General features: G+C 42.6%; 1 protein-coding gene and 1 long non-coding RNA gene across 3 annotated transcripts in view; one reads left to right on the forward strand and one right to left on the reverse strand.

Annotated features, from left to right (window-relative positions):
• The window catches only part of KAZN (kazrin, periplakin interacting protein), a 728,345-nt gene that overhangs the window by 580,199 nt on the left and 120,544 nt on the right, over positions 1-27,602 (reverse strand). For both annotated transcript variants that reach the window (XM_038376718.2, XM_043500174.1), the window contains exon 2: positions 21,477-21,634. In XM_038376718.2, coding sequence (XP_038232646.1) covers positions 21,477-21,634 — 158 coding nt within the window. The remainder of the gene's footprint in view (positions 1-21,476; positions 21,635-27,602) is intronic.
• LOC122457095 lies at positions 1,541-25,886 on the forward strand. The gene is made up of 4 exons (XR_006276424.1): positions 1,541-1,551; positions 12,054-12,066; positions 24,003-24,008; positions 25,723-25,886. It is a non-coding gene; the product is annotated as an uncharacterized LOC122457095 (long non-coding RNA).

A 27,602-nucleotide genomic window follows, 5' to 3' on the forward strand; every position in this document is an offset into this window, starting at 1 on the left:
CATTTTGCATTCCAATGTGGAATGAAACTGAGACCCTATAATATTTTTCCATGTGAAAAAATATGAGCGATCAACCCCACAATAGGCAGGTATTTAGGGCACCTACCTGGGATGTGGGAGATGCTAGTTGAAGGCCCTGCTCTGCCTGCCAAAGAGCAAGAATTTGAACCTAGGTCTAACACATTGTACAAAGTGGAACAGCTCCAACAGGAGAGACTGAGAGTCTGACCTATACCCTGGGGGTGAGGGCACTTACCTAGGAGGTGGAAGAATCAGGCAGAGCAGAATGTGAGTCTTTAACGTCCTCGGCAAGTGCCCTAACCACCAGGCTATTGGCTATGCAAGAGTGCCATGTTCTCTCTCACCAGAAATGTTATCCTGGGCCTGAGAAAGCTCAACACAAATTTCACTGAAACCAATATGTTTCTGCAAAATGTATCCATTTCAATAAATTGGCATTTTCTGGTGAAAACATATTTAGATGTAGATGTTGCAGGGCTTGGGCTGGAGCTTGGGTGCTGCAGACTTGGGGGGTGGGGGAAGTCCCAGAGTCCGTACTCCAGCTGAAGCCACAAAGTCTACACAGCTCTTTTAGCACTATCGTGCAAGCCTGAGTCTCTTGACCCGAGCTTTGAGATTCACTGCCGCTCACTGTGTAGACGAGCCGGCAGAGAGCTCTCTGCAAGGCCTGGGGATGACAGTGCTATGGAAGCATAACAGACCCCACTTCTTCACAGAAGAGTTCAGCATGCAGAAGACCCAGCCTGATGCACATGTAAGGGAATACAATACAGCCCTTAGATAGGAAGGAGTCTGGGACATATGGATAGGAGATCTCACCGATTTGAAATTTCTTTTACGATGAGTCAAACAATATGCTTCATAGATTTTAGTGATTCTGCAGGTGAAGAGGGAAGAGTTTGTAGAGTTCACCTGACTTTGCTTATCACACATTGTGAGTTAGCTTTCCTAAACATTCATGCAATCAAATTTTACCATCATGAACATTTCTGGAAACCAAATTTTAAATTTACAGATACATTTATTTGTGTAGGAAATGATGGTGCACTCATCCAACCAGGAACCAAAATAGCACTGTGTGACTTAACTAACCGCTCAACACTAATGCCACTCACCTGGCTTACTGGGTGGGACACTTGATTGGATCCAAGCTGGACAGCTTTAGAGTGGAAGGGGAGTGTAAACAGAGGTAGGATCCTCCTTTCCCCTGGATGCTCCTTGCTGCCCATTGGCCAGCCAGATGAAAGCCAACGGGCTTCTTGCTCCCAGCAATCGTTAATTTAAACCTTTTCCCATGGTTCCTCAAGCCTCTTGCCCCATTTTAGCTCATCCAATCAAGGAATAGAAATACCACACTGTGACTTAGCTAACCAACCAACACCAAATGCCACCTGACCAGCAAATTCCAAAATACTCACTGAGAGCCAGTTACCATTGATTCAGAGGTTTTAAAAGGCACAAAAAATGTGTTGGAAAATTTTGGAACGAGAAGTAAAAATGGGGGCAGTTGTAAGAGGCTAAATTCATAGGGTATGTCATTTGTTGCTACTTATTCACTAGGCTCTAGTTCTAGTTACTTGAGTTAGGCTCATTCTTTAGCTCTTTGGAGCTTGCACAAAGCATACCAGCCTGATCAATTCTCATACAGTGTCAAAACCAAACTCTAATTCCAATTAAACCATTGAATTCAACGTTCTCTAGAGCCCAAAGAAAAAGGCACAAGCTTCACACAAGCCCCTTGACCCCTCCTTTCCTTGCCACCAGCTGTTCATAGGTGCTCATTATATAATGTATCAAAGGAAAATATCTTTTAGGAATGAGGAGATCAGAGTTCAGCAATGAACCGAGCTGCTGTCTTCATAGTGATACAAAAAGAAGTCAGAGAAGGATGGTCCAGTGGCTAGGGCGGTAGCTTGGGTCTTAGAAGACCAGGGTTCAGTCCAACATACTTCTTGTGTGACCTTGGGCAAGTCATTTAATCTCTTTGTGCTTCACTTCACCATCTGTACAATAGGAATACTAGTACTTCCCTGTCTCACAGGGATGTTGTGAGCATAAAAATATTACATGGTTGTGAGGCACTCGGACTAAGGTAATGGGGGCTATGTAAGTACTTAGGATTGGTTGACAGAAAAAAAAAACGTAGGAATATGAAAGAGACTTAGATGTTATTAGCAACTGTAACATGAACTATAAATTAAAGGAAAACTAAACTCTGTTTATTAAGAGACACTAATTTAAATAAAATGGGGAAAGGAAAATGTAACCATAAATAACCTAATAAATAGTAGCTATAAAGTCTTTGTAAGAGATACAATGAGTGAAAGTCCTTGTCATAGTGAAGTCTTAGGACATTTTGCCATTAATTTCATTGGGATCAGGATTTCATCCATGGATTTTGTTTGTACAGAGCCAAGACCAAGCAAACCTCAATTCCTCGTCTTTGCTCTTTGCAGCCATTCTAGCCAACAAGTTGCCTGGCCAGAACTTTTGCAGAAAAGGCTAATTTTATTTGCTGATAATGAATTTTGAATCTGTAACTCACAAGCATTCTTAGTGGAAACCTGATTCTAACACTCATCCTTGTGCTGTCAGAAAGATACCATGGACCCAATTTTCCACTGCTCTGCATCCTGACTGTGTTCCTGTCCTGAGTTAGTAGCGTCCACTTTGCACTAGTGCAAATAACTGGTAAAAGAAAAGCAAGCCCTGAACGTGGCCAATCAAAACAGCTGGAGTTTTGATTATCAAATACTTGCAACAAACTCCTTGTGACTGGTCTACAGACCAAGCAATATACAAAGAAATTGCTTTGCAAATAATATTGATTAATGATTGCAACCTGCTCATGCACCATTTGCAAATGTAAAAAGAGGTGAAATTTACTGAAAAATTATTCCATACAAATTATTCACTCAGCTTTGCTTAACACAACCCTGAGGCATAAATTCAGTATTGATTCAGAAGGCTTGCTTTGTGTTCTTGTGAATGAATCTAGACGCAATGGGGAAATAAAATGGTTGCACATACATTTATTTTACAAAGCCTCCGTTTCAAAGCAACCCAACTTCCACATCCAATGTGTGCCAGACAAACCATAAGATCCGGAAAAATATTAATTCTTTCCTTATCAGGTGAGGTCTGGCAGCAGCCTATAATCTGTTTAGCTCAGAAGCTAATGATAAGACAATTATTTTTAGGGCCAGATTTCGTTACTGATACAGACTGCTGACAGGTTTCAGTGTAGCAGCCGTGTTAGTCTGTAGCCGCAAAAAGAAAAGGAGGACTTGTGGCACCTTAGAGACTAACACATTTATTTGAGCATAAGCTTTCGTGAGCTACAGCACTGCTGAGTTTCCTCTTCTTCAGTAGGAAGAGCTTCCCCTTTAAATATGCAGCAGAGTGTGAGAGTTTTTGTGAGAGAGGGTGGGATAAATCTGGGATGCAAACAGAGTTTCTCCTCAGACTAACCAGATGCAAGCATTTCCATTACTCCACTCAATGACTGTGCATTACTTTGATTGTAAGCTCTGTGAGAAAGGAATTGTCCCTTAATGCATGTTTGCATAGTGTCTAACTCCGTGGGGCCCTGAGCTCAGTTTTTGGGCCCTCTGGGTGCTGCCACAAAACAAATAGTAATAATGATATTGTACTGCAAAAAATGTCTACTCCTGCCACCCGATAAGAACTATATGGTAGCCACTTTGCTGCATATTCAGACAGATCCCAACTGCCACCATGAAGTGTCATCTATCTAGACATTTCCGCCATATCCTTCACCATGGCAATGGATGGAATTCAGATCATCCTGCTCTAAAAATGTTGTTCCCTTCCACTTCAGCTGAAGGAGAATCTCAGCTGTTCACAGTATAGGACCTTTGGCACACAGATGAGTAGTTCTGATTCCATCCGTTATAGGACAGTGGCACGCAGTATACCCGGTATAGTATTTTAAAGATATTTTCCATTCTTGTTTGCAGCCTCAATACTCTTACTGTCCTATCCTCCAGGGATGAAAGGTGTCTGGAAACCAAGAATACTTAAGGATGATGGAGCCCACAAGCCCAAATATTGATTGAAATGAGGCAACACTGGCTCCTCTACTCCATGACATCTCCTGTCTAATGTCTCCATTCCAGATGGTACTTAGAAACCCTTCCACCTCGTTTTCTTAGTTGCTAGGTTCTTCATACTCTTTTTGAAGAAGTCTTCTTTCTTCCCTTGATGCAGTGTTGGAATGTTACACAACATTCTACTCTTACTTTTCCTCCCCCCATGCCTCCTTCTTGCTGAGCCCCCTTGCTACTAGGGAAATAATAATGCCTTTCTACATCGCAAAGTCAAAGGCAGAGCTGGGAACGACATCTGGATGATCTGATTCCCGCGTCCTCCTACCACTAGCAAATACTCCCCTGTTTTGTTTTCCTTCTCTTCTCAGCCACCATTGTGTCATGGTCCATATGGAATCCTCTTAACCAGGAGGTATTCCAACTAACTCAGAAAGAGGAGCAACTGCATCGCTGCACCAAAGAAGAACAAAATAAGAAAAAATAGCAGGTGACAAAGAATAAAAGCAACAGCAAACTGATGTCACTGTGTTGACGTGTCTTCAACTTAACTCATCATTGCCACTTTTCTAGGAACAACTGGGATGGTGGCTGGATATAATTCTACTCTCTTCCAAGGCCTTTACTCTGGCTCTTGGTGTTAGCTGCTAAGAAAAACCAACGTTTATATTGATGTAGTGCTCAAAATGGATAGGAAGCTGCCAGGATCTGAGTTCCTGCACTACTACCCCCAGTGGAAGCTCTGTCATGACTCATCCCAGATTTTTAAAAGAAAAGTTTCTGCCTGTTCCACTTGGACAAGAAAATCAAAGTCAGAAAGATACAGACGGAGAGAAAACAATTTGCTGTAGGGTCTGGCAGAACCTGGTTTGCATTGCTCATTCTTCTCCTTGCCATCTTCACAGTAGCAATGCATTATTCTCCCCTGCCCCACCCCTCCAATCTCCTCTACTCTGTGCCATGCTCCATAGCCCAAAATCTGACCTGTTTTGCAGCATTCCAGGAGTCCCCTGTAGTGTAACAGGAGTTTCCCCATATCCTTCTATATGACACTCCCTCTAGCATAGACCACATCATGGGTCATGTCCCATCTTTCCCACCGTCCCTTATAATGTGTTCTCTTCCTGAAGCTCAGCCCTGCCCTCATGAATTACAAGACTTCCCCCACACTCCTCCACGCTGATACACGTCTCTTTCCAGGGAACACAGTGTGGATCCGTAAGAGAGGCGTGAGCCATATTAAAAATAGTAACACGTACTATACGACTTAGGCAAAAAACAAACTGAGACATAGAGTGATGAAGAGACGGCTAGTTCCTTAGTGACAAAATGCATCCTTGTGTTATAAGCCAGCTGAATTTAGATTCTCTTGGCGACACAAACAGTAATGTTTTGTATGGATAAGCATTCAACAAATCCAGAATGTCTCTCTCTCTCTCAAGTCTCAAGGGAAGGGCTGAGTTGATGCTGACTACCATACAGTACTGCTACAGCTGTAGTTAAATGACCACTGTGACCCTCAGATGACAATCCTGCCAAGAAATAACAATGAGAAATGTGCAAAGACACCCATTCTGACTACGCTCTCTTGCTTGAAGCTAATCAAATGAGTTGGTGTCAAAAGGAATAAAATGTTGGATGAACTTTGTAGAAAGCTCTGTCTATCCTGGATAAATTACAAGAGCTCCTTTCACGTACTGTAGCCACTCTGGGGTTGGAATTAGAGTGGGTGAAAAGTGGCTGGTGGGACTAACATCACAATAGGACAGCGGTTCTCAAACTGTTGGTCAAGACCCCAAAATGGGTCGCAACCCTGTTTTAATGGAGTTGCCAGGATTGGCATTCGACTTGCTGGAGCCCAGGGGCCGAAACCTAAGCCCCACCACCTGGGTCCAAAGCCCAAGCCTGAGGGCTTCAGCCCTGAATGGTGGGGCTCAAGTTACAGGTGCTGCTTGAGGCTGAAGCCCTTGGGTTTCAGCTTTGGTCCCCCCACCCCTCGCCCAAGACAGTGAGGCTTAGGCTTTGACTTTGGCCCCCCTGCCCAGGGTGGCAAGGCCCGGGTAGGCTCAGGCTTCAGTCCCTACTCGTGGGGGTCATGTAGTAATTTTTATTGTTAGAGGGGCATCATGGTGCAATGAAGTTTGAGAACCGCTGCAATAGGATAAAGTTGTGGCTGAATATGCCATTTTGTCTTATTTTAGAATTTGGCCTAGCGACCTTGGAGCTCATTCATGCTAATTCCGAGAGATCTAGCTGGGGATTTGCAAAGTTGAGTATGAGGGTTAGCTACACAACTCCCATTAACTATGTGACTAAACCCCACCATGGCTTTGAAAAGCTCAACCCTAACATGCACATGCAAAAAATCCAGATTTAAACACTCACAGAAGTACTGACTTGTCTTCAAACCCCGATTGTTTTCCTTCATCGAGGATGACAATTTAAGCCAGCTGGGTTTGAGCTTTCTAGGCTTCAGACATGACTGTTGTGTGGAAAGACTGAGTTATGCAAACCCCACAATTTTTCCATGTGGACCATGTGGGGAAAGTGACAGCTTTTCCAGTCTCACCTAACTGAAGAACTGATTCCATTCAAACTTTTTAGAAAACTTTACACTCAGACTGAGGACGAAGCATGGAAAATGGCCATCTGTAAAGAATGAATCTGATTAATTTCCAAGCAGCTAGCCAAGAAACAGGAGATAGAACCCAATTTTAACTATAGCATTTCAAGGCGAAAATGATACTTCAGCTCTTTTAAAAGTTATAAAGTGCTTTGGGATCTTTGGATGAAAAGAACTGTACACATTGCCAAGTGTCACCATTTGTGGGTAGCAAATCATATGTATTCCCTATATAGTACTGTGTTGGTGCACTTCAGAGTATATACTCCAGCATGCAACTGGCTTTTTAAAAGAGAACTTTGATCATAATTTATTATCCAGGATATCATTCCCCAAATAAATTGGACTAGCCGAGGAAGACCACAATCAATTTCTTCTCTCCCAGCTCAAGAAGAGAAGCAGCGGTTAGCAGGTGCATTGTTAGGGGAATGGTTTGCAAACCTGGCTCCTATAACACATACTAATGATGCCACTAAGTACAACATGGTCATTGATGAAACTCGCTTGACTTTGCATTTTATCCTTTTTGTGTGTGTGTATGTGTATGTGTCAAACAGGTGAGATATTCTTTTGTGCTCAGTTTCAGAAGGGGCCTAACAGGAAGCATTAGTATCTGAACTGCTGGCTTGAAAGTGGGTTAGAATATTTCTTCTTATGAAAATGAGATGACAAGATTCAAGTCAAAAATGCAAGCTTATTTTTCAAGGTTACTTCCAAATACGTAATCATTTTGTCTTCATAGAAACAGAGATGCCTGTGTTACTACACTTATGTATAGATCTATAAATACAATTGTATGTAAAATATGGAGTGACACCAAGGGCAATAGTAGTCAAATATTGCCCAAGCTGGAGAAATGTAGTTGCTAAGACTGTGTCAATATTGTCCAAAACTATGCTCAAGGGAATTATTTTGATGATTGCCATTGCCCTCAGAGACCATCCATGTGCAGCCTGTTCTCTCTCTCACTCTCTCCCTTTTAAACAGCTGGTCAAAATGTTGAGGTTTTGAAATTCCGATGAAAAATTGTCAGAATTCTGCTTTTCATGGGGAAAAATATGTGGTACTTGTTTAAAAAAAAATGTTTCCCTGTGTTTTTGATTTGCTACAGAGCAGGCCAACATTCATATTCAAAATAGTGCTTAAAAATCAAAACGTTGATGGGGGAAAAAAGAGGAAAAAAATGAAAACTTTCTTTATGAAATTTCCCCCTCTTTTTTGAGGTCCAGTTCAATATTTGAAGCTGCCTTGGACCCTTCCCGCACCCCAATAGTGTCTTTATTAGGGAAAGGTGGTAAAGCATTCAACCAGAGAATAGTCCTCAGCAGGGTCACATTTTGACATCGCTGCCTCCATCCCCAGCAAGGGTAACCTTCACTGGGGAGGACACATGGTCTCACCACCACTTTCTCACCCCTGACATTCTCGACAGGAATTCCTGAAAACAACAGAGCCAGCCATTTCACTGCCACAGTGGAGTCTTTCTGCACAGCGGTTCCCTTCTGGCCTAGGGACCTATGAATCTGGGAGCAGGATGGACAAACCTAGTGTGCACCACAGCAGGTGAAAACACGTCAGGTGAAATGGAGGCAGAGCACTGAGTACCTCTCCATCAGAGTTGGCTACACAGTCTTCCAGATCCATAGTGTAGCAGGTGGCCATTGTCCCAAAACCAGTGATGAGGGATCGAGAGGCCAAGCACATGGGAGCTATCAGTGAGACTGCATTCACATTAGGTGTCACTAGAAATACGTGTTTGCTTATTGTAAGCTAAAGGTATACATGCACTGAGCTCACCTTTACAGCAAGAACCCAATATTTTATACCACGTGATTCTTTTTAACCAATTGTGAGTCAGGACAAAACAAAGGGTATTTATAAATTATCTAGCTAATCTTTCTATCTGCCTTTCTAAAGCACTATCGCTGCAGGATCAAGGCAACTAATACATACATTAGGATACATCAAAGGGACCAAAACTCTATGACTTTCCTTTATAAGTCATTTTCCAAGTTAAATCCGCCTATTCTCCCTCCCCCATCGCAGTTTAAAAATACATTTTCAAAATACTCCGTATCAGGGAATCAGTATTCTATCTGTATCTGTGGGGGTTTTTTTAAACACTTTAGTGGGGCAGGGGATATTTTTGGTACCCAGGCACTGTACATTTGTTGACTAGCGGTCAAATTCTACCCACACTTTTAGTCCCATGGATATAAATATGACCCACTCCCACAAAGAGGTCATCAGAGTTTGTTCCTCAATCTATCTGTTTGAAGACTGAAGAGCAGATGGTAGCAAGCATTTAACTGCTGAACAAAATCTTAGAACATATCTTTGTTTAAAAAAAAAAAGAGAATTATTTTTGCAAAAAGTCAGTTGATGAAATAGCTCTGCAACCAGTTCTGCGACAGCTGTATCAGTCATGAAAAAGCAGTAGGTGGGATACCAATCAGCTAAAAGTATGGCAGGATAGATGGACTTTTTCTGTCACTAAAACTTGAGGGCTTTTTCTCCCCTTTTTAGGAGATCGTACTTTACATAATGTATTGATAACATACTGGCATCTGACTTAAAACGCACTCCTGGTGAAGCAAATTGAAATAGTCAAATATTTTTCAAAACGTTATAGGTTGGATTCTCAGTTGATATAAATCAGTGTGCTCTGGAGAAGTCAAAGGAGCTGTGCTGATTTGCACCTGCTGAAGAGTGAAGACCTGGTTCATTATTTAACATGAGATGGAGCAGCACCATGTTGGAAGGCTACTATAAACTTGGGGAAAGAGTATCAAAAGAGATCAGCTCCCATTTAGGCACTGAAATGAAAAGGCCAGATTTCCAAAAGTGCTCCCCACCCAGCAGATCCCATTGACAACAATGGATAATTCCTCCTTTGGATAATTCACCCCCCACCCACCCGCTTACCTCCTCTGAGAATACTGGGAGGGGCTAGTTGATGACCATGGACCTATCAGCATGCACTAGTGCCATTGCTTTGTATTTGAACATGAAGAGCATACCAATTGTCTAGCCTAGAGGCGAGAGAAGCACAGGTATCTGCAGCACCATCCGCATCCATTCATGTTCATAACACTGTTCTGAGATCTATTGATGGAAGGTGATAGAGAAGGGGCTGGTAGAGAAGCCGGTATTTTTACCTCAAATTGTTTCCTAAGCCCTGCAGCTGCCAAACACACGAGTAAAATGTGTTTCAGAGTAGCAGCCGTGTTAGTCTGTATTCGCAAAAAAGAAAAGGAGTACTTGTGGCACCTTAGAGACTAACAAATTTATTTGAGCATAAGCTTTTGTGAGCTACGTTGCATCTGAGTAAAATGTGAACCTTTTTTTGCTTCTCTCCTGTTGCTTTTATGCTATATCCACATTATTTTGTTCACAGAAGTCTTAGCCTGGAAACAATGCCGGTCCTGTTTCCTTTCCTGACTTGGGAGTGTAATTCACCTCCGTGCAGAGGGCCAACACAAGCTTGATGCATCACTCAAACCCTCAAGTTGCACATAAGCTTTCCGCTGACCCTGGGCAGGGGAATGAATTTTACCCTTGAATCTTTGCATTTCCTGAACCTGCACAAGCTTTACTCATGCAGGCAGTCCTTACTTACATAAGTAGCCTTATACAAGGCACTGGTGAGACCTCATCTGGAATACTGTGTGCAGTTCTGGACTCCCATGTTTAAGAAGGATGAATTCAAGCTTGAACAGTTACAAAGAAGGGCTACTAGGATGATCCAAGGAACGGAAAACCTGTCTTATGAAAGGAGACTCAAGGAGCTTGGCTTGTTTAACCTAACCAAAAGAAGGTTGAGGGGAGATATGATTGCTCTCTATAAATATATCAGAGGGATAAATACCAGAGAGGGAGAGGAATTATTTAAGCTCAGTACCAATGTGGACACAAGAACAAATGGATATAAACTGGCCATTGGGAAGTTTAGACTTGAAATTAGATGAAGGTTTCTAACCATCAGAGGAGTGAAGTTCTGGAATAACCTTCCAAGGGAAGCAGTGGGGGCAAAAGACCTATCTGGCTTCAAGATTAAACTCGATAAGTTTATTAAGGAGATGGTATGATGGGATAACATGATTCTGGCAATTAATTGATCTTTAACTATTCATGGTAAATAGGCTCAATGGCCTGTGATGGGATGTTAGATGGGGTGGGATCTGAGTTACTACACAGAATTCTTTCCTGGGTATCTCTGGCTGGTGAATCTTGTCCACATGCTCAGAGTTCAGCTGATCGCCATATTTGGGGTCGGGAAGGAATTTTCCTCCAGGCAGATTGGAAGAGGCCCTGGGGGTTTTTCGCCTTCCTCTGTAGCATGGGTCACTTGCTGGAGGATTCTCTGCACCCTGAGGTCTTTAAACCATGATTTGAGGACTTCAATAGCTCAGACATAGGTGAGAGGTTTATTGCAGGAGTGGGTGGGTGAGATTCTGTGGCCTGCATTGTGCAGGAGGTCAGACTAGATGATCGTAATGGTCCCTTCTGACCTTAATATCTATGAGTCTATGAGTGAGTAAACAGTGAGACTCCAATTACATCTGAGCCACGTACTCCATAAGGTTACTAAAACCATTATTATTATTTATTATTTTTATCACCATAGTGGCTAGAAGCTCTAGCCATTGCCTGAGACCCCACCTGAGCTAGACACTGTACAAAAATCCAGAACGAAAAGACAGTCCCTATTACTGTTCCTGTTTATTTCTATTATAGTAGCACATATAGGGCCCCAGTCAAGAGCATAATTATAGGCCATACTGGGACCAATGGTCCATCCAGCCCAGTATCCTATCTTCCAACAGTGACCAATGCCAGGTGCTTCAGAGGGAATGAACAGAACAGGTAATCATCAAGTGATCCATTTCCTGTCACCCATTCCCAGCTTCTCGCAAACAGAATCAGGACACCATTGTGCTGGGCACTATGCTGACAGAGTAAAAAAACCCAAACAAGTCTTGCCCCAAAGAGCTTATAGCCAACTACAATCCATTAAACTCTTTACAAGGTGGTTAGAGGCTCAGGACTTAAGCAAAGTTTGGAATTTAAAGGTCAGGCATCTGGGAGTAAAACCTTTTGTTTTACATGCATACCTTTATATGAAAGAAAATATTAGCCTAACCTCTAGTCTACTTCCATGAGCTTGGATGCACATTTTCAACTCATTAGAAAAATTGCTTTGGCAAACTGCTAGGGTAGATCTGATCCATATGACTCACCCTGTAGACCTTTTGTACCTTCTGTTCCACACTACTTAAGGCCCTTCCAATATCACTTAACAGAAAAGAATCTAGTAGAAATAATAGTTTCAGCAAAGCTAGCGGCTGGTTTAAAGTTTGACTGGGAAAGACGTAATAGATTCAAGTCACACCTGTCTTGGAAGCAATAAATCTTGCTTAGGAAAACGTCAGAGCAAAAAACACTGCCAGACTATGATATTCCACCTCAGAGGATTATAAAACAACATACGCAGAGCAAACATCCCTTCCAAATGTAATAGGGATGCCAGAAGTGATTGACAACAATGACAATCTATCATAGAAGGTCATATCTGTGAGATGACATCTTGCATTGGGTAGTCTAGCAGATACGAACTTGTTTATTCATTCCCATACTATATGGAGGATGGGATGTGTCATACAGGCAAGATGCATCTTTTTACATAATCTGTTTTTATGCACCAGCACTGTGTGAGTGCATTATATTGCAGCTTTTAGTTCATATTACACTATTTCAATCTCCTGTTGGCTCCTTAACGTCCACTAGCTAAAGTGATTACTTCTTAAGCATGTTTAAGGGAACTTAGTTCCTTTAAGTGCAAGGCTGTCAGTGTGGGCTGCTGAAATCCTCTATTTATCTGCAAAACGGGCCCTGAATATAGGCAGCCAGAAAGCCACGCTGACCTAAAGAAAGGGGGTGAGACTGTAGCTGCCTTCCCAAAGCCCATTGTCTTCTCTGCTGAGGCTGACAGTTGAAGTGCCAGGTCAGCGAGGGACTGTTTTTAATGGAGGTCTTTGTAGTGGGGAAATCTTGGCTGGTGGGATGTGGATGGGTCGAGAGGCGGCCCCGCAGACCGTAATGACTTTAATTTAGTCACTGCCTACCCTAGGCTGAATTTGAGTTGACACTCCGCATACAATGCATTCTCTGGAACATTGCTTAGCACTGTTGGCAGAGCAGACTTGGGACTCCAGGCTTATCAATGTGCTGAGTGGTCAAGGGACTCCTGGCCAGCCTGCACTGCTCCCATTGCCTCTTCTGCACTCATCTAGCAAGTCCAACTTCAGTTGACATCCGTGAAATGTCCGGAGGCAGGACGAGTGCAGAATATGCAAGGGAGAGCCCCATCCTGCATGCGAGAGATCCCCAGTGCAGATGGGAGAGTGGATTCCACTTTAACCCCATCTCTTTGTTCTGCACTTACACAGAGGTGACCTCAAAAACTGCCAGCTTTTTCTGCGAGATCTTCCCTCTTGCTGCAGGAAACATTGAGCAGAAAAGCAACGCAGAGCGTCCTTCTCTTCCCTTCCCTTCCCCGCTGCCACTTGGCATTGCAAGTATCTCCTCTTGTATGTAGCATGCTTTCTTATTCTTGCTGGTTTGGCCCTAATTTTGATTCATTAGGCTTTAAGGTCCCCTTGGAGTCCCTCTCAACACAATGCAATTTGGGGAACGTTTGTGCAAAGTTTAACGCTGCAGCTCACAATGCATCAGATAGGTGGGGATGAGGTTGTGCTGGGGTGAAGTGGGAGCAATGGACAAGTTACGAAGAGACCAATCCCAACGTGACAATCCGGCTAAATGAGTTGCCTGCAGGGATTGAACCTGGAACCTCTTGACCTAAAAGCAGGAGCCTGTACTCCTGAGCTAAAGAATAAACAAACCTAAAGGGCAGTGAGGGTATGTCTTCACTGTAGAATTCATCTGGGCTTGTACTTGGATGTTGTCCCTAACCCCCTCTCCCATCCACACACACAAGCCTCTGACCCAAGTTTGGTGCTTTCATCCAGATGCTAGCTGGCCCAGCTGGGGCTCTAGGCTAAAGTCTGAGTGGGGTTTTCACATGGGCATAAGCCAGTCACTTTGCAGTGAGGATGCAGGCTAAACCACTCAACTGCTAATAATCCTCCACTGCCTTCCTACAATTCTCCCTATGTACTCAGAAGGACAGACAAGTTCACCCACAATTCATTGGGAAACAATCAGAGTGGCTTAACTTACTACAGCACAAAGAACCAGGGGATGTTCTCCCAGGTGTCCTAGCGACCCTCACATGGGTGACAGCTACCCCAATGAGGACACAGTAACTCAGAAAGGGCTTTGCAGTGTGGCTGCTCACACCTGGGGAGGCTAATCTGGGTGCCGATCGCCCACATTAAGTCTTCTCAGCAGTTACTTGTCGGTGCCTATGTCATCAGCCTGAGTACATTCCAACTGCTGCTGCTCAGTGGTACCCATTGTTAGATTCTCCTTCCTGTGGCCTGAACGAGTAAAGAGGCATTGCATTTTGAGGAGGGTGGTTTCTGAATGCTAACAGAATGAGGCAGAATCTCCTTTGATGCGCTGTGGCTATTGTGCATTTCCCTTTATGAAGATTGATAACTGCTTCCCATTATTTCCTGTAAGCCCAATTCAACAAAGTGTCAGGTGGATTTTTGTCTTTTATATGTAGCCTTCACCTGACTGCAATTTCTCAGGTCTAAGAAGCGTTCCCCACAAGGCTTGACTGAGCTAGGTTTAGCTTTAGGAGACCCAACAGCTGATTGGATACTAGGTTCCAGCTACAGCCAGTCATTTTTCTGGGGCCGTTGACTTACTTATGAACCTAGAGTATGGGAGGTATTTATTAATTTATATCTCATATATAAATAAAATTTGAGGCGACACGTCCATTAGAAATAACTATCTGATAACAACAGAATACCAGCAGTCACCTAGTCCCTTACGTTTGAAATCACCTTTCATACAGCCTTGGAATGGCCCAAACAAATGAATATATTACCATAGGACAGATGATACTTAGACTCAGGGAGATAGGGGCTGATCCAAAGCCCACTGAGATAAATGGAAATATTCCCATTGACTTCAGTGGGCTTTGAATCAGGCCTCTAGAGAGCAGCTGAATTGCAGAGATTCACAAGGCAGTCACACCTCTACGTTCTGAATTGCCGTGAAGAAGGGTCTGCTCTGATCCTTGGCCCAGCAGCTTCTTGCTGGGAAGATGGAAGGAAGGGAAGGAGAGTGTGTTTGATCTCTTCCTCTCTTGGTTGCTCCATGGGATTGATGGGGATTTCCATTCTTATCACTGGTGCTTGTAAACATGCCTCTCTGGATGTTTGGTGCTGGGACCGGGATACAACCCTTTTCAGCTGTAGGTCGTTGGTTCTAATCCCAATAAATCAATAGCCATTGCCATCTGGTCTCATTCCAGTTTTCAGTGGATTAATAAAACCCATCCTATCAATTGGCCCATGGCAGGAAGATTCAACAGAGAGGACAAAGATGCAGACTTAGAATAAATTATTCTCTCACCTCGAGAGGTGGGGCTTTTCAAACAGGGTTAAGGGTAGAGGTGGGCAAATAACTAAATTTTCAGTTCGTTGGCAGTTTCCAAAGGTCAAAAAATAAATGTTTTGGGTCAGGCTGAAAATGAAATTTTCCAGCAAATCAAAAAGTAAAAATAATTTGTTTCAGAATATAATATTTCTTTCAACCTGCAATGAAGTGTTTCATTTTAATTTCAAGTATTTTAAAACTTATTTTAATTTTAAGAAGTAAAATTAAAAGAAACTTTGAAACATAAAGTTGTTTCAAACTGAAAAACAAACGTTTTGTTTTGAAAATGTCAATACAAAACAGATTTTTTTCTTAAATGAACAATTCAGCAGAACTGACATGAATTCGCAAAACTTTTCAAAGTTGACAAATCTGCATGTTTCACTGAAAAAGTTTTGGCTGAAAAATGTTGCCGAGGACAGCAGTCTGAGGAAGCAAGCAATGCTTTGACCTGTGTTGAATCTGCTCTTCTTTGGATGACTAGGGGACTCCACCTCCAGTGCTATCAACCTGGTATATTTCACAAGCACTAGTCTATAGTCAACTTACATTTTAAGAAGAAGAAAGAAAAATTGTCAACATTCTGTAAGATAAGCTACTAGAAGGGAAAGAAAGTATGCAAACAAGAAAGCAAGCAAGCTACAATTTATGAATGATTCTATTTGCCCTCTGCTATTGCCAATAATCCAGATAAAGGAGTGCAAGTTAACTAGCAAATTCTAGTCTTGCAGCAATGCTGACACGATAACTAATACAACGATGCAAGGAAGGAAAGTAAGAAAGTATTTATTTGCTTGTACTCCAGTATTGCAAAGCCTGGGGCAGGAGTATCAGTGATGGTTAAATGTAAATGTATAAAACTGGCAGGGAAAGAAACAGTATTTTTCAGAGTCCCCCCCCCAAAGGGAGGAATAAAAGATGGTCTTGCGGGGAAGCCACTGGACTGCGACTCAGGATATTTGGATTTAGTGCCTGGCTCTGCCATAAAATCCCTGTGTGACCTTGGGAAAATCACTTTGTCTCTCTGTGCCTTGGTTTCATATCTGTAAATGGAGGGCAATGCTATTTTCTTTCACTCTTTAGATTGTCAACTAAGAAGAAGAAATGCCTGTTAGTATGCCTAAGTTCAATGCCTAGCGAACTGATCTCAAAACACACAAAGTAGGTACATGTTTAAGGCATAGAGAAGTTATGTGATTTAGCTAAAGCCATAGAATTAAGAAAAGTCAGGCTTAGAATTCAGAAGATCCCAGTTCTATGCTTGGACCACATCTCTCTATGGCCTGATGTGGTCTGAAATCACAGTTCCCGAATTAGCTAGCAATCTAAGTTCTGAGAAAATTCACCTGCAATTGAAGCTCTGCAAGCTTTAAACAACCAAAGTCTGTGTTTAAATCATGCTGTTTTTAATAGTCTCATGGAACTGAGGAATCCCCACTGCCCACTGTTGTTCCCCAGAGAAGCAGAAAAATCACTCACTACAGGTAGGTTAATTGCCCAGCTAATGGCCTCCAAAAGTTCAGGCTGGATGTTCTCTCCTTGAATTACCTGCCAGACAACAGGCAGGCCCATGCCAAGAGAGTTAGGATGAAAGGGAGTGAGACTTTGAGAAGGAAGGGACCAACATTAAACTGAATGTACAAGTAAAATGCTCCTGAGAGAACCAAAAAAAAAAAAAAAAGCAAGCCTAAAAAAGACCAGCTTGAAGGCAAAACAGGGAGAGAATGACCTTCTAGTTACAGTGCTGTTCTCGAATTCAAGAGATCAGGGTTCAATTCCTAGCTCTGACACTGTGCAAGTCACTTAGGTACTTTGAAAATGTTAAGCTTCTAAATCTCTCAGGCTAAGTCCTAGATACTTAAGTGGCTTTTGAAAATGTTATCCTTAGGGCTAGTCTACACTGGCAACGTTAAAGCACTGCTGTGACAGCGCTTTAATGTGGCTTGTGTAGTCATGGCAGAGCGCTGGGAGAGAACTGTTTTTTCACCACCCTGAGCAAGAAAGTTGCAGGGCTGTAAAGTGCCAGTGTAGGCAAGCCCCCAGTCTCTGTGCCTCTCTATTTATGTATACAGTGTTGTTGTAGCCATTTTGGTTCCAAGATATTAGAGACAGAAGGTGGGTGAGGTAATTATCTTTTATTGGAGCAACTTTTGGTGGTGAGAGGCTTAGGGCTTGTCTACACTGGCACTTTACAGCGCTGCAACTTCTCGCTCGGGGGGTGTGACAACACCCCCCTGAGGGCAGCAATTTTCAGTGCTGTAAAGCACCAGTGTAGACAGTGCCCCGCGCTGGTAGCTACACCTCTCGTGGAGGTGGTGTTTTTAGAGCGCTGGAAGATCTCTCTCCCAGCGCTCTGTCATGACTGTACAAGCCATGTTAAAGTGCTGCTGTAGCACTTTAATGTGGCCAGTGTAGACTAGCCCACAACCTTTTGTGCTTACAAAGAGCTCTTCTTCAGGTCTGGGAAATCTACTCGGAGTGTCACCGCTAAATACAAGGTGGAACAGATTGTTTAGCATAAGTCGTTAACACATGTTTCAAGAAACCATTCAAGGTAAGCTGGTCCATTAACACTTCTTCAGTCATAGCTGGGAAAGGAGAAAAAGAAGCTGGGGGAGGCAGTTAATGGGTCATAGATTGTTGTAATAAACCCTAAATCCAGCCTTTTGATTCAGTCCATCATTTTTAGTGTCTAGCAAAGTTATGAATTTAAGCTCCCAGGCTCATCTTTTGAAAGTGTTGTACAGGGTTCCTTTGAGGATGAGAGGTCAGATATAGAAAAGTGAAAAATGCTTTGTGAAAAGTGTTCCCTCACAGACCACATGGCGTTTTTGTCTTTTATCATTTTCATGTGTGAGTTCACTCCAGAGCGTAGCCCCAGTTGTTAGTGGGGCACAGATGGTACTTACTTAGCCCACGTTACCATTGCATCGGAGCATCTCACAGTCTTGAATGTATTTATCCTAGCGAGGACAGCACTATTTTACTAGTGGGGAACTGAGGCACAGAGACACTAAGTGACTTGCCCAAGGTCACAGAGGAAGTCGGTGCTGGAGCAGGGAATTGAACCCTGGTCTCAAGTCCCAGGTTAGTACCCAAGCTGTTGGATCAGGCTTCCTCTCATCCTGCCTGTTTTCCATCTCTACAATATGGATGAAAATAGTTACTTTCCCCACCCTTTTATTTGTCTGTTTACATGGTGGGTTCTTCAGGGCAGGGGCTGTCTCTTACTATTTGTGCAGTGCCTAGAACAATGGGCCTCTGGGGCTTCCCAGCCCAGTGATAGTATAAAGAAATAATACCAATATGGAAGGAAAAGGAGATCTCATCAAAGAAATGGAAATAATTGCATTGGTGATTTTTTTTCCCTCCCAGGTAATGAGGACTACAGGGCACCCTGCAATTGTGTTTACTCCATATCTGATATGCACATACTGGAGGTGATGTTCCTATTTATGTAGTTCGCTGCCAACTTCATGATTTTTGATTCCCCGCAGGGTGGTTGTTGGTTTTTAAGTATTTGAAGTTGTCACCTCGCCTGTTCCATCCTTTTAATCATCATTACCACCTCCCATTTTGTCATCCTTCCAACTTTAAAATCCAAGGCAAACAATGTCCAGTACTGCCTGGGAAGTGTTCCAGATGCATTATGAGGACACAAACGCTCTTGACATTTTCCCCATTGTTATTAGTGTTTCCTTAATCAGGCAGAGTATGATAGGCAGCACTAATATGCATTCAGGGCAAATGATAGGCAATAAACCAATTCTCAGGTGCTCAAAAGAAGTTTCTATAAAAGCGGCTTAGCAGCAGATCCTTTCTTCTTCTTTTTTGGTCTCTATATTTATTTTATTTGCAAAATGCAGATGTCATGAGAGCTCCTATCTGTTCTTGGATGTGCATACCTAGCTACCACTGACACTACTTTTAATTGCAATGGGAGCTGCATTTGTGCAACTGAATGGCAAAATGTAACCCTTAGTGTCTTTCATTTCTCTTGCCCCCTAGTTTGGCTTCTGAGTGATATTTGCATAAGTTAAGGTAAGGAGTCTGAGGCATAAGTGGAAGTGCCTTTGCCAAAGGGGTGCAGTGTTGCATTTGAGTACTGAACCTTCAAGAAAAAGAGTTCCAAACACAGCTTCCTTTGTTAACAAACTGAGAACTCACTGAGCATGCTCCTTTCTTAGCCTCCCCAGTAATATCCCTTCTCCTAGCAAAAGGTGGAGTTTCCCAGTCCCACGTGGCATTCTGGGGGCTGCAGTTCTGCTGGTGCCTCATTAACAGCAGGTATTTCTGAACAATCGCAGCTGTGAAACTAAATCTATCTTCGAAGGAATAAAATGAAGGCATGTAACTTGTCCACTGTTCTCCACATGCTTTATGTTAGGACTCCCAGAATGGAGTCCTTGCTGGTGTGTCTGGATCTGCACAAAAGGTCCCTGCAGTTCCAATCCCTAGTAAAGTTTGTCCTCTCCTCCACAACACTACTTCGGTCACAGAAACAGAGCCACGGGCACATTTTGTGGAGTCCTGCGCAAAGTTAAATGGGAAGGCCCTCAAGCAGATCATCCATAACCCATGCAGCTGGGAGGGATCCAATACTGGCTGAGTTTGAGATGCTTGTTGGATGGCGAAGGAGGACTTTTGCAGCTTGGGAATGGTTCTGACGTTTTTGCCATTCCCTCCTCCCTTTACTCCAAGGACGGAGCATACTAAAGCCATGGGGGTGTATGTGGCACACACCTGAATGCGTAGGCCCGACTCTACATAGAAATGTATTCAGCACTAAAATAGGTGCATTATTGCTACCAGAGATTTCCAGCCCATTTTTTCTGTATAACGAAAGCTCGATTAGCTAAACTAATTAAGACCAAAGGGCTTTAACAGAGAGAGAGATGCGTTTGCTCAGATAACCACCAGGTTCCAAGTGAAAGGCTATGGGAGTAATACATGAAAGGAGTAGTTTTTTCTATTTACATTTCCCATTTAAGTACTTGTAAAAGCAAGTCACAGGAAACAGGTCCACAGAGTGCGCTGGAGTAAGTGAACAGTTTGGTTAACTGAGGTTTGGGTAATCATGTTTGTACACTATCTGCAGCAATCCATGTAGGTATTCCCACTGGCAATACAGAGTTAGCCATGGAATAGTGATGAGGAAAAGCCCCGGCTGAGAGGATTTTGCACATAATGCAGCTAATCTGTGCCAGAATAATTTCCTCCTCTTTTATTTTGCAAACAGTTCTGTGTTTCCTTTTCTTGTTAGGGGTTTCAAATGAAGCATCACAGGCCCAGAATACTCCTTTCATTTCTGTTACTGGCAGTCACCAACTGGCACAGCTGAGCGAAATTAGTCATTGTCAGTCTGAAGAGAGGATGTGGTGAACAGGGGAATGAAAGGACTGGCATAACGTGGGGTGTCTACATCGCCCACGCTATATAAATTCTAAGTATCCTGTACACATCAAAGGTGAGGATAAAATGCACAAATGTTATGAATAATCAGAGGCCTTCTTGGTAGCAGATACAGAATTTAGGACTTAGACAAAAGGGAAGGGAGACTGTTGTGATTTCAAAGAGCCATCCAACATAGGATGCCTTTTTCATTTGAAGATATATTTGTAAAGCTTCAAAGAGAGATTAAAAATATATTGAATATTTTCAGAAATTTCTTATATTTAGAGGAAATTACCCTGGGATATATTTACTGTGCACAGACTTTCTGAGAAATTCTTATATACTAAGGTGAAAAGTTGCAATGAAACATCTGAAAAGTTGTGAGTTCATGTGCAAGTCACAGTTTGGAGCATAGCTAAACCAAGCAATTATGTTATGTGCCTGTCACCCTTAAACTGGAATTCAGCACAGATGTTCAATAGCAAACTCACTTTCATAGAAGAAATGCTAGATTACCATTGACAGGTAGATTACTCCATTTTCTTCTGTGACTTTAAAGCAATTTCCAATCCTAAATCCAACATGCTGGCCCATTACAATCCCAATAGTCTCTAAACCAATATGTCCTTTCCATGGCTGTGAATTTTAGTGGTCTAAGTCAGTGTCAAACAAACATAGGGGACTGACATTTTTTTCACAGCTTAAACCTGCCATATAAATGAAGCACAGCCTTTGGATCTGTGCAATGTGCATTCCCGGGTGTCTTAACAGATACAAGCTTATTGATTTCATACCTGTGCATCCATTAAGAGGTGTCTCATCAGCATCATGGAATTTTTCAGAGACTCTTTTTCACTGGGCAAGAAAGCATCTTTGTCCTCATCCAGCATTTTTGACTTGTTCACGATAAAATGCGAGAGCTGGTCATTTAGGGTATGCATAGATTGCACAGCTATGGGGAGAGAGAAAGAAAACAAAGAGCACTGAAACCATGCAGGAGGATTGGCTGGAATCACTGGAAACATTTGAAATTTCCAAAGGGTGGGCAGATGCTACCATATTCTGGACTAGCTAATTAACCGAGGGTTAAAGCATACATATAAGCAGTTGAGACAATAGCATGTTACATTAGATGAAATAATTGACTAAAGGAAGCAGAGCCATCTACACCATGACTGTATTTAGAGTATGAGTGAGTCACGTGCAATAGATGCTGTTACTCCATTCCATATGCTACAATGTACTGTTACATAATAAGGCTACTAAAGGCTAATTTGGCATTTCATTTCCTTGCAAAAGCCCTGGCATAGCGCTTTGATGAGAAGCTAGACAGAAACTCAAGTGAATGCACCAAACTGTTCACTTTTCCTCCTGAAGATTTCCTTACTTACACATTGTGCTGTATTTGATGGAGCTATACCAAACATAGCTATAATATTTAGAGCTCCTTATGGAGACAGAATTTCATGGGGATTTAGGAGGTTGGTAGAAGCCCATATAGTCTCCCGCTTCTTCTAAAGACAGTGACTATACAGGTACCATACTAGCAGTGGCTACACCTCTGAAGTTGAAACATGCCTGAATCAAAATGCCAGATCCAAATATCTCCTAACTTTGGGGACGTTCTGACCTGGATCCCAATGATGGGACTTGAAAGCATCTCCACTCTAAAAGTTGAGACATTTGGTTCAATCAAGCAACCCAACAACTATTCCTTAAAACATTTCTAGTCTGCAATGTCTGGCTTGATGTCTCATGACAGGTGGTTTTCTTGGTTCTTAGAACTTCCGACTACGCCTCATGTCAGGAGGATTAATGATGATGCTGATGGTATAGATTCGGTTAGCACCCAAAATGTGCAAGATCCGTTTCCCAACAGAAAGAGAGAGTCACTTTCCCCAAAGAGCATGCAATCGAAAACCAGAACCCCAGACACTTAAAAACGTAAGAATGGTCACACTGAGTCAGACCAATGGGTCCACCTAGCCCAGTATCCTGTCTTCTGACAATGGCAGGTGCCAGATGATTCAGATGGAGTGAACAGAACAGGGAAATTTATCAATTGATCTATTACCCCGTCATCCAGTCACAGTTTCTGGCAGTTAGAGGTTTAGGGGTACCCAAAGCATGGGGCTGTGTCCCTGACCATCTTGAACAGTCCCAGTCTTTTTAATCTTGTCTCATACAGAAGTTGTTCCATACCCCTGATCATTTTTGTTGCCCTTCTCTGTACTTTTTCCAGTTCTAATATACCTTATTTGAGATGAGGTGACCAGAATTGCACACAGTATTCAAGGTGTAGGCATCCCATGGATTTATATAGTAGCATTCTGATATGTTCTGTCGTATCTATCCTTTTCCTAATGGTTGCTAAGATTCTGTGAACTTTTTTTTTGACTGCTGCTGCTCATTGAGCAGATGTTTTTGGAGAACTAGCCACGATGACCCCAAGATCCCTTTCTTGAATGATAGCAGCTAATTTAGACCCCATCACTTTGCGTGCATAGTTGGGATTATGTTTTTCAGTGTGCATTACTTTGGGCAACACCACCTTCCTCTTCTCCATTTCAGCACTTCCTCTTTTGACCCCCAGCTGAAAACAGAAAGTGAGGTTAATGGAATATGGACAAATATGACACACGGCTTGTATTCCACAGCAAGGACTTATAATGTTTTAGAAGCCTGTTTAGTTTTAATGAGAGTTATGGGGTAATTTCATGGCTTGTGATAACTGCTGCATTGATAGCCCAGGAGAAGGAAGTCCTCTTCATCACAGAATAGCTACAGCATGGGAAGCAGCAGTGGAAGCTTTCCTAGTTCTGCCCTGCCATTGTGCCTCAATCCTGACATGAAGGGACCCCTTCTAGGGGGGAAAAGGGAGTCCAGTGCTCCATTAATTCCTTGACTTCTCTGCTGAGAGTGCAGATAAAAGATGTGAAACACAATGGTGGCTTTTGTGATTGGGAACTGGACTCCACCTGGCAATCTAGAGGTGAAAATCTCCTTATCCCATTACCAACCGTAGGCAGTCCAGTTCCCTCTATGAACAGCTTCTTACACAGATACTGTCTCAGCACCAAAAATTCATTCTTTTAAGATTAAGAGCATGACACCACAGACATATGGATTATAAAACAGTAGGGTTTATGTATGTTTAATTATTACCACCTACACCTGTATGAGTATTTAGGGCTTTACATCACAGAGTAGGAGAGCACAATTCATAGGTTGGGAATGCTCAGTTGTAAGGTTCAACATTTTGTTACAAAATAATATTTTTGACTAATGTATTATACTAGCATCTAGAGGCCCCAACTGAGACCAAAGTGTCTTTGTGCTGAGCACTGCGAATATGCATAAGAGAAAAAACTCAGTCCCAAAGTGCTTACAAATCTAAACAAAGAAGACAGATAGAGGGCAGAAAGGAAAACAGAGGCACCCTATAGGGGTGAAGTGAGTGACTGGCACAAGGCCATACAGCAGGACAGTGTCAGCACTGTGATTAGAACCCAGGTCTCCTGGCTCCAAATCTGGTGACCTATTCACTAGACCAGGCTACACAATAAGATGATAAAGAGAGACAGAGAGGGGAAAAAATAGCGATTATATGAGTTGCGGGAGGCAGAACTAGAGAGAGAAAACCAATAAAACTCTACAAAATTGTGCCTCAGTTTTTTATGCTGAATAACAGAATGTCAAGGTTCCTTCCCCACTCTGAACTCTAGGGTACAAATGTGGGGACCTGCATGAAAACCTCCTAAGCTTACTTTTACCAGCTTAGGTTAAAACTTCCCCAAGGTACAAACTATTTTACCCTTTGCCCTTGGACTTCCACTGCCACCACCAAACGTTCGACTGTGTTTACTGGTAAAACGTTGTTTGGGAACGTCTTTCCCCCCAAAATCTTCACCAAAACCTTGCACCCCCCTGCCTGGGGAAGGCTTGATAAAAATCCTCACCAATTTGCATAGGTGACCACAGACCCAAACCCTTGGATCTTAAGAACAATGAAAAAAAAGCATTCAATTTCTTTCAAGACGAATTTTAATATAAGAAAAGGTAAAAAGAATCACCTCTGTAAAATCAGGATGGTAAATACCTTACAGGGTAATCAGATTCAAAACACAGAGAATCCCTCTAGGCAAAACCTTAAGTTACAAGAAAGACACAAAGACAAGAATATTCATTCTATTCAGCACAGTCTAATTTCTCAGCCATTTAAAGAAATCAAAATCTAACGCATATCTAGCTAGATTACTTACTACGTTCTAAGACTCCATTCCTGTTCTGTCCCCAGCAAAAGCATCACACAGACAGACAGACTCTTTGTTTTTCCCTCCCTCCAGCTTTGAAAGTATCTTGTCTCCTCATTGGTAATTGTGGTCAGGTGCCAGCGAGGTTATCCTAGCTTCTTAACCCTTTACAGGTGAAAGGATTTTTCCTCTGGCCAGGAGGGATTTTAAAGGTGTTTACCCTTCCCTTTATATTTATCACACATGACATGAAATATTAATCTGCCTTTAGCAATCTAGGGCCAAACCCAGATATGGTATGTGGGGGAAATTCTGCTCCTGCTCCTTTTTCATGTAAAAATGCAGCAGATGCAACATGTGCATGGCTCACTGAGGTCCCCAAGCAAATGCACTTGATGATATTGTAATTTATATGAACCATAATGATATGAACTAATGATCAAATTTATCTCTGCATAATAAAAACCTTTGTGATTCCACATACTGGAAAAATCTATGATGCAATTTGCATTTAAACCATCACAAGTTTTGAGTTTTCATCTTTACTGTAGGCCCATTAAATAAATGAGCCTAAAATTATTCTTCGTGTATCTTTTTTTCAAGTTTCATGCAGTAAAACGCTCTGCTAAGCTTTCAGTAGATGGTAGCACATTATTCTGAACTGTGCTTCAGTTGTGTATAATGTAGATTTGCCAGTCCTGATTTGCCAAGATTGTTTATGAATTAGGAATTGTGTGTAGAGTTCTCTGACAATCTGACTTTAAAAATGCTAAGCAATGAAATTTAGAAAAGGAACTACTTCTTCACACAAATACACAGTCAATCTGTAGAATTTGTTGCCAGGGGATGTTGTGAAGGCTAAAAGTATATATGGGTTAAAAAAAGAATTAGATATGTTCATGGAGGATAGGTCCATCAATAGCCATTAGCCAAGATGGTCTGGGATGCAACCCCATGCTCTGGATGTTCTAAGTCTCTAACTCCCAGATGCTGGGTGTGGATGACAGGGGATGGATCACTCGATAGTTGCCCTGTTTTGTTCACTCCCTCTGAAGCATCCAGCATGGCCACTGTTGGAAGACAGGATACTGGGCTAGATGGACCATTGTTCTGATCCAGTATGGCCGTTCTTATGTCTATACACAAGGTATCACATATATTAAGGGTGGTGGTAGTGGATTGGTTGATAACATGAGCCAAAGCTTCTCCAGGGCCTAGGAACTTCTAACACACGTGCATGCATCACTGCAGCAATATAAATTGTTTCAGCACTGTGAAATATTATTTCCAATGTAATGTTAAAGGGGGGCAGGCAGCTGGATTAAAACTAAATTAAAATCATATTTGAAGGTGAGATACATTATGATAAAGCTGCCCATGGTCACAAGCCAGCAGAATTACTTAATACTGAAAACTCACATTTACATTTGAATGTTATCCATCCCATCACCCAAGTCAAAAGCCATAATGGGAATAAAATGTATATTGGCTCTTCTGCGGGTGGAACCAGCTAAGGGGATGTGTTTGAGGTTCTAAGAATTTAACCCAGCTGTGGCCACAACAGCCTCTCCACATTACTACAGGGAAGAAAGTTAACAGATGCCTTGTCTTTTGTGCATTAAAAAGCATCTCGGAAATTTAGTGGCAGGGTTGGGCGGTGCCTCAAAAAGTTTGAAGAATCACTTGATTCCCAAAGTGTTGATGACGATCCAAACCTTTTAAAGTTCCTTCCAAAACTGGCATCTCTCTTACCCACCCCACCACCCCTCTTTTCTCTTCCTTCTTTATATGAAATACATGCTTGTGAACAAAGAGCCTTTGGAGGATGAGACAGTGAGCATGGAGGATTTAGGAGGGTTCTTATGGTTTGAGCACAGGCGTACCTTGTGCCTTGTATTGTTTTCATAAATAGTTGGCATTGGGGGCCTGGAGCATTGGATGGACATATTTTAAATAGTAATATCAATAATATGCTGGATCATGACTTTGGAATGACTGGGGCCAGAAGCCAAATAATCCATTCCAGCGTTTACACATGCCCTGGTGTGCACTGGGATAGAAGTTGGAGATATTCAGCTATACAGGGAGCAGAATAGCACACATTCAATAAAGCTTCCCATTCTTTGCTCTTACGCTGTCATAGACCTTGATAGTGTCCTACCCTGGGTGGGGACATAAGTGGGTAGGGGGAAAATGGGTACAAGACGCCTCCGTCCCATACCCCTTCTCTTGGGCACAAATGCAGCCCTCAGGACAGCACTTCTCCCCCACAGAGCCTCCTGGGAGGTGGCAAGAAGGGGCAGGACCATCTGCACGTCCATGAACTTGCACTGACACACACACATGCCCTTCACACGCAGACACATGCTGCATTCCCATGAAAGGGTGCCACATGTATTTCCCAGGCAGAATTCTGGCTGACTCAGCCAGAACTTCGTCCCGGAATCCTGTTGCCCTCCGGCCCCTCCACCATGGACTGAGACTTTAAAGCCACTGTCTAGTTCTTCTTTTGTTTTAATCTGAGGCTTTGGAACATCTGATACACAACAAAGCTTTGCCTCCTACTGTGACCAATAGCAAACGGCACTCCAGGCTATCCTCACGGGTGGATGTAGTAGTTGTGGAGTTCTGCCTGGCCATTGCTGCCGTCCTTTCAGGAAGCTGCGT

This window comes from Dermochelys coriacea, chromosome 18 (genome assembly GCF_009764565.3).
Source record: "Dermochelys coriacea isolate rDerCor1 chromosome 18, rDerCor1.pri.v4, whole genome shotgun sequence".
Taxonomy (NCBI): domain Eukaryota; kingdom Metazoa; phylum Chordata; order Testudines; family Dermochelyidae; genus Dermochelys; species Dermochelys coriacea.